Source organism: Bubalus bubalis, chromosome 21 (assembly GCF_019923935.1).
Source record: "Bubalus bubalis isolate 160015118507 breed Murrah chromosome 21, NDDB_SH_1, whole genome shotgun sequence".
Lineage (NCBI taxonomy): Eukaryota > Metazoa > Chordata > Mammalia > Artiodactyla > Bovidae > Bubalus > Bubalus bubalis.
In genome coordinates, this window is record NC_059177.1 from 35,022,705 (window position 1) to 35,035,352 (window position 12,648).

At 52.9% G+C, this 12,648-nt stretch overlaps 2 protein-coding genes across 19 annotated transcripts in view; one reads left to right on the forward strand and one right to left on the reverse strand.

Annotated features, from left to right (window-relative positions):
* LRIG1 (leucine rich repeats and immunoglobulin like domains 1) overlaps nt 1-6,802 on the forward strand; it is a gene marked incomplete in the record, with an annotated part of 107,488 nt that extends 100,686 nt beyond the window's left edge. Inside the window, 7 exon segments of the mRNA XM_045163892.1 lie at nt 50-370; nt 1,683-1,964; nt 2,585-3,004; nt 3,439-3,564; nt 4,097-4,246; nt 4,781-5,023; nt 5,104-6,802. Of these exon segments, the coding sequence (XP_045019827.1) occupies nt 50-370; nt 1,683-1,964; nt 2,585-3,004; nt 3,439-3,564; nt 4,097-4,246; nt 4,781-5,023; nt 5,104-5,363 (1,802 nt within the window).
* Nucleotides 5,705-12,648, reverse strand: part of SLC25A26 (solute carrier family 25 member 26) — a 148,711-nt gene continuing 141,767 nt past the window's right edge. For 11 of the 18 annotated variants that reach the window (XM_044933676.2, XM_044933671.2, XM_044933673.2 and 8 more), the window contains 2 exons: nt 7,633-7,967; nt 5,705-6,648 (listed from right to left, as the gene is read on the reverse strand). In XM_044933676.2, coding sequence (XP_044789611.1) covers nt 6,550-6,648; nt 7,633-7,967 — 434 coding nt within the window. In that variant the 3' untranslated portion in view covers nt 5,705-6,549. Of the gene's footprint in view, nt 6,649-7,575; nt 7,968-12,220; nt 12,295-12,648 lie in introns of those variants that run through there. The other 7 variants (XM_044933667.2, XM_025272053.3, XM_025272052.3 and 4 more) reach the window with 3 other exon arrangements.

Below are 12,648 nucleotides of genomic sequence, written 5' to 3' on the forward strand. Positions count from 1 at the left end.
ATGTCCTGAAGGGGTCCCAGTGCCTTACAGCCGGCTCTTCTCACCCCAGATGACTTGCCAAAGCCCCAGATCATCACCCAGCCAGAGACCATCACAGCCGTGGTGGGCAAGGACGTCCGCTTCACCTGCTCGGCCGCCAGCAGCAGCAGCTCCCCGATGACGTTCGCCTGGAAGAAGGACAACGAGGCGCTGGCCAACGCCGACATGGAGAACTTTGCCCACGTGCGCGCGCAGGACGGGGAGGTGATGGAGTATACCACCGTCCTGCACCTGCGCCGCCTCACCTTCGCGCACGAGGGCCGCTACCAGTGCGTGATCACCAACCACTTCGGCTCCTCCTACTCGCACAAGGCCAAGCTCACCGTGCACGGTACGCCGCCTTCCTCCTGGGGGTCCGGCTCCTGCAGAGCCACGCTCGGGGCTGCTCTGCCATCTGGAAATGACCAGGATGGGAGGCGTCATTCTGTCACACGCTGTGGCCTGGCTTGGGCTCAGGAGTAGCAGATTGTAGGGTTTATTCTTAGTGGAGTCTTTTGGAGTGATTTTTTTTTAACACAGTTATTACATAAAGTAGGCTTCCCTTATAGAGTCCGCCTGCAATGCACAAGACCTGGGTTCAATCCCTGGGTGGGGAAGATCCCCTGGAGAAGGGAAAGGCTACCCACTCCCAGTATTCTGGCCTGGAGAATTCCATGGACTGTATAGTCCATGGGGGTCACGAAAAGTCAGACACGGCTGAGCAACTTTCACTTCACTTTCATTAAAGTACATTGTAGGTAGGGCCAAATGTTGTATTCCCCCCCCCCCCCCCACTTATTATCCTCCTCAGCCCAAGATGCCTGGCAGCCAGATTCCAAGTGCACCCCAATCCTGGGGAAGCCGCTGCCCTCCAAGGAGATGGCCCAGCATTGGGGCTGGTGGCCAGCCCGGGTGGGGCCAGGCCAGTGAGCCATAGGCCAGTGAGCCGGGAGCAGAACGGTCTTGCGGGTGTCTGACAAGGATTTTTTCACTCGGCAGCCAGCTCTAGAGCCTGTCAAGATGTCAGTCTTCAGGGCTGCTGTTTCTTGTAGTGAGTTTAGGGTAGAAAGAGAGGTAGATAGCTTGAGCAGTTAATAGCACCCTGCCCTGCATCATAGCAAGATTCTCTTGATTTATTAAATCTACAGTTAAATGGTTCCAGCACCAAAGTTCCTGAATGGGTTTTCTTCAAGACGAAAGAGCCATCCTCTTGCCTTCTCCAGGGTGAAGGCATGTCACGTTCCCTGCTACAGCGCCTGGCAGGAGCAGATGTCCTTGTTTTTCAGGCTTCCTCAGGGTGACCAAACCAGGCAGGCAGGCATCAGGCCCTGGCACTTATGGGGTATCCCTATACAGACTGGTCACCACAGGACAGACAGTAGGACATGTTTCAGGGGAGCCTTCCATTGAAGGGGTTCAAGCCAACCTCGTGTGTGCGATGAGAGGAGGTGCTAACTGCTGCCCGTGCAGCGGGAGCGGTCGGTGGCGCTCAGAAAGCCCTGCTCCTGGTTCTTGTGGGGGCGGGGGTGGGCAGTCCTAGGCGGACGCTGCACAAAGGGCGGTGAGTGGCGAGCTGACACTCGGGAGTCGGGGAGTCGGTCCGACAGAAGCCGCTCCTGGCCTCTGCACCCAGCGTTCCACAGACGACTCTGTCTGCCCCGCAGTGTTCCCTTCCTTCACCAAAATGCCCCACGACATCGCCATCCGGACCGGCACCACGGCCCGCCTCGAATGTGCCGCCACCGGCCACCCCAACCCCCAGATCGCCTGGCAGAAGGACGGAGGCACGGACTTCCCCGCCGCTCGCGAGCGCCGCATGCACGTCATGCCGGACGACGACGTATTCTTCATCACGGACGTGAAGACAGACGACATGGGGGTCTACAGCTGTACTGCCCAGAACTCGGCTGGCTCCGTGTCGGCCAATGCCACCCTGACTGTCCTAGGTTGGTACGCTGAGTGTGTGTGTGTGTGTGATTTTCTTACACATCAATAGGACCCAGGTATGCTGAGTGTGTGTGTGTGTGTGTGTGAGTGAGATTTTCTTACACATCAATAGGACCCAGGTACGCTGAGAGAGTGTGTGTGTGTGTGTGTGTGTGTGTGTGTGTGTTTGTGTGTGATTTTCTTACACATCAACAGGACCCAGAGGCAGGGTTCTGAGACTGTCCTATGAAGCCTGGGGTAGGGGAGTGCAAGAGGCAGTTTTTACTTTAAGCAAAACAAGTGGTTCCCGCTCTTAAGAAAAAAGCCATCGAATTAAGAGTCTCCACAGGGCTTAGGTTTAAGACCCTCTGAAGAACTGCCCTCTCCTCAGGCAGGCAGGGTGGGTCAAGAGGGACAGACGTGGGCCTGTCACCGGGCATTGTGAGAACCATGGGGGTTCTGTGGCTTGAGGTCAGTTCATCCCCAGACAGCACGGCTAGTCCCTCTGGTAGAAAACCTAGACACCCTGGTAAAAGCTCCCAGATAGCACTGCATGACGCGTTGGATTGTCCTTGTTCCAGGAGACAGACCTAGAACAGCCGAGGCCCAGAGAAACGGTGACACCCCCACTTTCTTGCAGAGACCCCGTCCCTGGCGGTGCCGCTGGAGGACCGCGTGGTGTCCGTGGGAGAAACGGTGGTGCTGCAGTGCAAGGCAGCCGGCAGCCCTCCGCCCCGCATCACCTGGCTCAAGGGGGACCGGCCCCTGAGCCTCACCGAACGCCACCACTTCACACCTGGCAACCAGCTGCTGGTCATTCAGAACGTGGTGCTGGAAGACGCGGGCCGCTACACCTGCGAGATGTCCAACGCCCTGGGCACCGAGCGCGCGCACAGCCAGCTGAGCGTCCTGCCCACCCCGGGCTGCAGGAAAGACGGCACCACCGTGGGCATCTTCACCATCGCCGTGGTGTGCAGCATCGTGCTCACCTCCCTCGTCTGGGTGTGCATCATCTATCAGACCAGGAAGAAGAGCGAGGAGTACAGCGTCACGAACACAGGTGAGCCGCCGTGGCCAAGGGGACTTGCAGGGGAGGAGAACAGCCAGGATGTTTGGAAAGGAGGCCAGAGAATGACACCATTTTCTCTTTTGAGAATAGCACATTTTAATGGGAATACTCTTAATGCAAGTCCATTACGAACTGTGCAGTTTTCTGAGCCATCAGGCTTTGCTGCTGTGTGGTGGGTTGGGGCTGCAGGGATTTCACCGGGCCATTTTTCTCTTGGGGCATGGTGATGAGAAGGGAGACTGACATCTCTCCCAATAGCTGGGTAAAGTCAGGCTAAGCAGGTGCTAGGAGGGCTTCTCCAGGGCACAGATGCCACGCGGTGTCTCTGCACAGCTTTACAGAGGCTGCCCGGTGCCCAAGTCTGCTTGTGTCGTCACCACAAAGGATCAGGACCCCTGGTGGGTGACCACCTTGTCTCCTTGCAGATGAAACCATCGTGCCCCCAGACGTTCCGAGCTACCTGTCTTCTCAGGGGACGCTTTCGGACCGACAGGAGACTATGGTCAGGACGGAAGGTGGCCACCAGGCCAACGGGCATCTGGAGAGCAACGGTAGGGCCTCAGCCCGGGCGCATCCTCTTAAGCACAGGGACCTGGAAGCTTGGGTGACTCAAGTCTGCTGGTGGGTCTTTGGGGACTTAACCTGTGCAAGCTCCACAAGGTCTCTGTTGGGTGTACTGTCTCCTAATCCGGATAAGGTAGGACTGCCTGCAGTAAGAGCAGCAGAGGGCAAGACCGCTTCAGAGACACACCCCACTCCCATCCCTGGAGCAGGGAGACTGCCCAGGTCTGCTCTTCGGTCTCTCAGAGTAGGAAGTGCCCACAGAAACGGGGGAAGACAGAGCAGTGGTTTGGAGTGAGTTTATCCACACCAAGAACTGCTTACCGTCATGGCACCCAAGGCCTGCCCTGGTGTGAAGGCAGCGTTAGAAAAGGGGGCCTCAGCCCAGGAACAAACCCCTGGGAACCTCTTGAATAGTGTCCCTGCGCTGGTTGCCTTGCCCGTTCTTTTCACACAGCATCGTCTGAAGCGCTAAGCCCACCTCAGAGGAAGGGAGTCTAACTGGATGGGAGTCTGTTGCAGGTGTTTGTCCAAGAGACGCAGGCCTCTTTCCCGAGGTGGAAGCTCACGGTGTTATCTGCAGGCAGCCCAAGTTCTGCGTCGGGTTCACCAAGGAGCCCTGGAAAGTGGTGGAGAAGGCTGATGGCCCACCCGGTCCCCAGAAGACAATGGGTATGAGAAGTTTTCCTCAGGAAAAAGTATTTAGCTCTTGAAATCAAAATTTGAGTTGACCTACTTGCTACATGAAAGTTGTGGGGGGAGACAAATAATTGATGTCAAACTTTCTCAGAATTTGGCAGTCATTCTACAAACAGGAAGTGCGGCCTGCTTCTTTTTAAATTCCAGAATAGGAGGTCTCTTAAAGTAATACTACGGTGTGTTAAGCATGAGTTTAGATTTTTAAGTGACAGATTGAGGTGCCCTTTCAACCAGGGCCACTCTGACACTAGATGTCTGACCCTGCACAACACGTCATGCACACTGGATCTTCCCCTGGGATCAGAGTGTATCAGTTCACACTGTGATTAAGAAATTAATCTGAAGCATTTCAGCGTGGAAGACCTCTGTTCTTCACAAATAGCTGGGTGTTGGCCACAGTCCTTTTTCTGTGAACGGACTTGGGCGGGGAGGTGTCTACGGAGGTGACGAGCGCGGGGCTCGGGCCTCACTGAGTAGTCCAGTGACGGTTCTCCGTCTCATCCACAGAGCGCGGCGGCCCACTGGGGCGCACTGACTGCAGCACTGAGGCGCACGCTTCCGCCCAGGAGCCAGCCTGCCGCCGTCAGCCAGGGGACAGCGGGCAGCCGGGAGCCCCGAGCAGCCAGGAGCCCAGCCCGAGCGAGCACCCGCACTCTGCACTGCATCCGAGCAGGGGGCCCCTCTACCCCAGTAACCACGACAGAACGCGGGCCGCCCTGAAGAGGCCCGCGGCGCCTCTCGATGGCAAAGGTAATGGTCTATCTCCCGAGGGTCACCCTTCAGTGGGGGTGTGGCCGGGCTGACATGGCCTCTCCTTTCTCCCCTCCTAGGGGCATCCTCTTGGACTCGAGCACGGCTGTGTGAGCCGGACTCCTTAGACCTCCAGCCTTCATCTGTGTTAACTGCAGGCAAGCCTGAGCTCGCGGACGCTGCCTCGGACTCCCCTGACGTGCCTGGTGAAGGTCAGCACTTGCTTCTTTCCAACGGACACATCCCCCAAGCCTGTGACTCTGGTTCCGAGTCCACCCCCCTGACAGGACAGTCCCCCGGGAGACGGAGCACACCACTGCTGTTTGCACCGAAAAGCTAGGCTTTGTCTACCTCGGCTCTCACGGCGTCTGCAGAAGAGAGGTGGGTGAGGCCACGAGGGAGCCTGGCTTCGGGCGTCACTGATTTGTACATAGTTCTCACCTCCACGTGGAGCGGCAAGAGTCTGAAAGGACTTGCATTGGAAGCACAGAAATGCAAGAGGCTAGCGTGTACAAAAGGTAGAGGAGTATTTGGTACCCTTGTACATAAGAGTTCTCAGAGATGCCATATATATTATATATATCTTTTACAGAGGCTATTTTAATCTTTAGTGCATGGTTAACAGAAACAAAAATCGTACGATGTTGACAATATTATTTTTCATACCTGGTTGCTGTTTAATTTTGGAGGGGGGGGATAGTTCTGGTGCCTTAATGCATGGATGGAGTTCCTTGAAGCTACAAACCACATTTGTTCACAGGAGGTTTTGGTGGTGGGTGGAAAGGAGGTGCTCTGGCTTGGTACAGACCCTGGGATGCTCTACCACCAGAGGCTGCGTCTGCAGTGGAAGCAACTTCCTGTCATGGTTGCTTGTGTGTGGACAGCGTTGCGGGGACCTCCCCGTAGAGCTCGGAGGGGCAGACGTCACATTCCTTCACGGTGAAGGTGTTCTCGTAGGTTTCAGTTCTTTCTCTAAGAGGTGGACTATAGGTTGTTAATCCACTACAAGCAATTGGTTCCAACAATTAGGAGGCCTTTCTTCCTTCTGTGAGAAAGGCAGATGTGGTCTTGTCAGTATCATTCAATGGTCATTTGAGGCTTTTTAATAAGATAGAGGCTGCTGATGGTGTTGGTACCTGTGGATTTTTCAATAGTGATGTTGTTGTAGTTCTGCCGATATAATTAATATTACATTGGCCTTAGGGGAGAAAAAAACCCGAGTCCTCTCTTTTCAGGGCTCATATGTCTCTACTGAGAATCCAGAGCAGGCCTGGCCATGTCCTTCCCTCGCCCAGATGGCCCTGGGCTTGGACTCTCAGAGATCAGCCCCTCGTCCTGGGTTTTGGGTATTTTTGCACTTTTTTTGAGACCTGTTGCTAACCATCTTGTGAGTGCCAATGTGTATTTCAGGAAAAATTACATTGAAACAAGGTCCTTAAAAATCTCAGAAAGCCAAGTTCCTTTAGCCAAAAAGCTGAGGGGGACGTACTGATGGAATGGCTACTTACCTATGTTAAATCTCACTGTCAGGTGTCACCACTGTTCCAGAAGGTAAGCACATCTAGAATTCTGTTCTCAACAGTTAACTGATTGTTACTTCCACAAAATATGTGAATTTGCTGCTTCTGAGAGGCAATGTGAAAGAGGAAGTATTACTTTTATGTACAAAGTTATTTATTTATAGAAATTTTGGTACAATGTACATTGAAAAACATGTAAAATATTGAAGTGTCTAACAAATGGCATTGAAGTGTCTTTAATAAAGGTTCATTTATAACATGTTAAGTGTGTGGTGGGTTGTTTTCTACCTACGTTGTTAACCGGCCGTGCTTCATCATGTTTAATTCCAGAGACTGCCTTTGTAAGGGAGTCATCCTGCCTTAATTAATTACCCTTTTACTTCTTGAAAAGGAAAAAAATTTTAGTCAAAGCAACTATATACTGTTGCTCCAGGGAAGACATGCCAGCACTAGATTCCTAAGATTTCTCTCTGAATTTTTCTAACACCTGGAGCTTATTAGTCAAGCTCCAGAATGGTGACCGTCTCACTTCCTATCTTCGATTTCCAGTGTAGAGCTTAAAATGCCTAACAGGGAACCTTACTGATTAGGAAGGATGAAACCACCCTGTTTCCAAAGCCAGCCCCGGCCCCTGCTTTGAGTCTGAGATCGTGCGAGAGGTCGGTGGCGGCGCACCTAGTCACTGAGCCGAGACCAGACACCCCAGGAGCAGCTGGCCACCTCTCTGTAAAAGAATACAAGTGTGTTTTCATAGGTGAAATCTGATGGTCATGAAGACCAGCAGCTTGGTCACCCAGCAAGGATGCTTGCCATGCTCCTGTAGTTCATTCTTTTTACACAAAGCTGTAAGCTCATGCAATTGGAATTAACCCAGGGGAAAAACCCACCCACATCCCCAGCCTTTTCCATAAGTCTCCTTCTAGCCGTTCTTTTAAAATTGTAACCAGCCCTGCCTTGGCTGACTCTACCATCAGGTGGCAGGAAATGAAAGATCAGATACAGATCAAATGAAGGCTCTGAAAGGGCCTGGACTCAGCATTACCATGCTTATTTATTAAGGGGTTCTGAGAAAAATAATGTTCAAAGTACCACTGTGGACATCATTTCTCTCTCAACTCTGGCAAACGAGCCGATGACGTCACCCCAGCCAGCCTGCAGCACGGAAGACGTGTCCTCCATGTTGTAACCCGAGCGGGACTGGACTCTGCACTGTGTCTCGCTGTTCAGATGGCTGGACAGCTGCTCACTGGAAGGGAAACTCTTCTCACAGCAGGATCCTTTCTTGAAGGCAGGGGCCATCTCTGATTCAGGGGCTCTCTCTGCCAAGTTCCAACAGAAAGCTGCGAGTTTGGTCGTAAACACCAAGAAAGATGAAACCTCCCAGACTGATGGCTGCCATGCGAGGGAAGATACCTGCAAATAATCTGGTGGGAGGCAAGAGGAAAGATTTTTAAAAATTGTGTGTGTAAAAAAGGTGGAATTCCAACACCCACAGCTTGCTCAACGTAACACACCATGCTCATTAAACCCCACATAGCACTTTAGATATGTGTGTTTTCCTTTCAGAATGGCACTTACGCTCCCAAGTAGACTTGCTGAAGCTGGAGCCCAGCTGTTTGTGGGCTAAAGTGGCCGAATACCAAACAGAGCTTACTTGTGAGCACCCACTGCTAAGTCCAGCAGTTAGTCCAAACTAACTCGATCCCCACAAGAGTTCTGTTAACTTTCACACCATTTCTGTCTTTGAGAGACGATGAAATGGACTTTTTAATAAAGCTGTCAATGAGCTGGCTCCTGGAGAACACTGGAGCCCCCAACACCTTAAACCTGAAGTGGGCCTGGGTGTTTCGGGAGATTTCCAGTGATTATCCCCTGCTCCTCCCGGTGACTCACTTGGTCCCATTTTGTCCTTAAATCCCCACAAATGTGATGCCACTTGGGGAATCCAATCTCCATGGATCCCATTTTCTTTCTCCTCTAATGAAGGGCAAGACAGATGGGTTGTTCCAGCTGGGAGGGGAACAGCACCTCATTATAGGTTTTGTCCCCAGGCCCTAGGGAAGGCCAGTCACCATCAAAGTTGCAACTTTGGAATAAGCAAAGAAATGCAAAGTAAAAGAACAGTGTTACTGGGGTTGTAAATTGGGCAATCATTGTTTAATACACTCCCAGAGCAACGCACAGTTATTTGTTCAAAGATGGTCATCGTGGTTTCACTGATGAAACAAAACCTGCAAAGAACCCACTCTCGGATTACAGATTCTGGTACAGGAGACAAACCTGGGAGATTCTGCAACTGAAAAATAAGGTCGTCCACAGGACTCACATGGAAGACAGACAAAATGGGTTCTAAAAGAAGTCCCAGAGCAGTGTAATATGACTGCCTGTTGAACAAACACGGCTGACATGTCCTCAACTTCCTGAGGAGACTTTCCTCGCCTAGTGTCTGTAATAATTGAACCTTTTTACCAACAGTATTACTTGTATATGCAGAAAACAAAATTACACAGTCAGAACTAATGAATTTACTACTAAAAATAATTTGGGTCAGATCTAGGGAGGAAAGCTGAAAATACATACATTATGCCAACAGGAGCCTGGGATAGCCTTGACAGTCTGGGAAACCTCCACGCTCAGCTAAAGGGAGACTCACCCAAACCTGGACAGGGAGGAGGCCTCACAAGGGCAGCCTAATCCACGGCTGCCCAGCTGCCCCCTGTCAACTGCCAGGAGAGGCCAGCTCCCCGCTCCTCAGACAACCCCACCACAAAGCCCTCAGCACTTCTGAGGAAAAGAGACTCGAGAGGAGTTCTGGGGGTCAGTGGTTTAGTTAGCTGAGAATTTAACTCATCAACTACAATGATACCCCAAATGAGAACCTCTTTTTCTTGTCCACATGATAATTCTACAGAAGATGAAAACACATTTGTAAGGAAAAAGCTGTTCAGCCCAGCACTGGGCAAACTGTTTCTATATGAGGTATCCCTGAATTTCTGCGTTGAGGCCCCTAGGTCCTTCCGACCTGGAGAACACTTCATCCCCCAGCCCCCACCCCACAAAGAGATGCGCTGGCCGGGAGGGCACAGGGGCTGAGCTGTAGAAACCGCATTTGCCACAGGAGCCTCCCTCCCTGACTTGTTTCCACAGCCAGCGTCTCATTCTGCTCCCGCTGCTAATGAGCTCAGCTGCTCCATGCTAGGGGCAGACGGAAGCAGTTTACTGCTTCACTAGATGACAACTGAGTCTGTTAACATCATTACAGCCTTAACGTAGAGTCATTTGTCCAGAGAGCACCGCAACCAGACCCAGACACGGGGGCAGGAGCAGAGCGGAGCCTCGCTGGAGGGACGCTGCGGGAGAGACTACACAGCGGGCGCCACGCGAGGGGCTCGGCAGCGGCGGTGAGCACGGGAAGGTGCGGAAGAGAAACACCAAGGCCAGGCGATGAGCTGGAGTGCGGAGCAGCGCCACATAAACAGGCTTCCCATCTGCCTCCAGCCCGCTGTGCTGGATAAGCGCGTGGTATTTTCATTTGAGAAACCAAGTTGCCCGCAGGCACATCTCCCAAGTCTGTGACAGAACATGGTTTCCCCCGCCCTCCCTGGAGTGACCCAAGCGCGTCACTGCTCTAACGGATGCCGGGAGCTCAGCACCAGCCCTGAGCTGGGCTTGGGCGGTGTGGGGGTTGTGTACGTGTACACGAGGCGCAAGGCTGTACCTGCAAGGTAACTGGAACCCTCTGCAAAGCCGGCAGGCATATTCCAGGACCACCAGGAGCCCCGAGGACTCTGCGCAGAGGACAGAGGAAGCAGCAGAAGCCCAGGCCCACTGCTCAGAACAGCTGCCCACATTGGCAGGGCCTTTGCTTCTTTGCCTTTAGTTACAGTTCCCTTGTCAAATTATTTCTCCTATCACATTAATGAGAAGCTAATGAACACCCTGCCAAGGATCGCACTGGGCATACCAATGGAAGCCCAAGACTCAAGAAGCTTCTGGAAGATGAGATCCCTTCACAGGGCTGACAGCAGGGACAGGCCCTCTGCATGAGGATGACACCTTGTCTCTCTGCCTGAGATCCTGGCGTGGTCCCGTGAGGGAGCAGCCAGTGACACCACCGCCAGGACAGGGAAGGTTAGGTTTTGATCATCTCAGGGAAACCCCTCCTCCGCGAGTTTCTGGTGCCACGGTCCTGCCAACAAGGCCTCCCCCACACACATCAGCACCTTCCTTAAAACGGCAGGCAGGCTACAGCCCCGCTCAGACTCCACAGGGCTACGGTCTAGGGCAGAGACCAACAGTTGCCAGAGACTCTTAAGAATGATATCAAAACAAATGAGTAAAATTCAGCAGTCTGACATGATGACCTAAAAAAGCTACTGCATGCAACACCTCTGTGTGGCCCAGTCACTATCTGAAGCCCAAAGAATCTTTTCTGGGCTATTTCATAGCTCTTCCCCCACACACACACCATTTCTTTCTTCAGGAAAAACTAACATCAAAATAGACATGTCTCAACTATGAGCAACTAGATTGCTACGTCCTCACCATCAATTAGCCGGGAGTCACTGACTCAGGACAGACGAGCTACGCCCCTGCCCTCCTGGGCTCGCCCACTCCTCGGGTGGCCCGGCCTCGCCTCCGCACCCCGTGTCCTTCAGGCGCACAGCACCCACCGCGAGGAGGCACAGTCCCTAAGGCCACACTGCCAGCTGCTGTGAACAGAGGATGCTCCTGCAGAAGCCCCTCGCCTGGGCCTGGCTGACCTGCACCAGGCTCTCCAGACTCAACCAGCTGCAACAAAACCTGCCAAATGGACACAAAACTAGCCACATAAGCGATGGACACAGCTGTGCGACGAGGAGGTGGCACTACTGGGGCTTGGCTGTCTCATACCAGCCTTGTGACCAGGCTCCCTTCAGCCTTCCCTGAACGGAGGCTGGGCTCTCAGGAAAATCCCTGGAGATGATTCCAGACAGAACCATGATATCACCCATCTGTATAGATCCCAACCTGTAGACAGCTTTGGTGCTTAGTCGCTTGGTTCTGTCCCATGGACTGTAGCCTGCCAGGCTCCTCTGTGCATGGGATTTCCCAGGCAAGAATACTGGAGAGAGTAGCCACTTCCTTCTCCAGAGGCTCTTCCTAACTCAAGGATCAAGCCTGTGTCTCCCGCACTGCAGGCAGATTCTTTACTGCTGAGCCACCGGGGAAGCGCTTGGACAGGTTTGCATGTTGTAAAAGCAATACTGAAATAGCATTTTAAAGAGAGCTTTGCGGGACACCACACTAGAGTATGAAGCACTTGGCTGACAAAGCAGTGGGCTTCAAGGGAGGTGTCACGCACTGTGCTATGTTGAAGGTGATAACTAATAATAGGTAAAAGTGTCCCAAACCACAAATGCTTTCTTTTAACAACGCTACCTTCGTCACTCGGGTCCTACCTTACACAAGCGGACGCTGGCTTTCTCACTGCTGCAGCCCAGAACCCGGCAGGGGCCACACACACGGACATCACCCGCCACTGAGATGGGACCCACCGGCCGCAACACCGCGTCAGCTTGACTGTGTAACAGCACCTCACACACGCAACATCAAACATGACGTCTCCTACGATCAGGACGAGCGGAAGGAAGAAGGGTGGGTGTGCCCGGCGCTGGGCTAGAGGAGGAGGCCTTACCCCGACAGCCCCTGTGTCTGCCAAACCGCGTGCAGGGCAGAGAGGATGTTCCCACTCGCGGTGCTGGAACCAGCCTGCAAGGAAAGACAAAGTGAAGACATCATCTCACAAAATTCCCCAACCCACTTACAGCTGGCTCCCCGACACCCTCCCCTAGGACAGTTTCAGGCAGACTGGGGAGTCCCTGGGAGTCAGCTCCCTGGCTCTCACTGGACTAGAAGCCCTCACATCCAAAGCCGCCAGCAAGCACTGATCTGGCCCAAATCCCACCCGAAGCAGCTTTTCCAGGTGAGTTCTCTCACCATCAACCGACGAGCAGAGCTTCCCCAGACAATTCACATACAACTACTAACCAGGAAACCAGTGGGAAGCGGTATAATTGATCTGAGAAGGATGGGGAGTAATCAGGATAATGGTATTATGAAACT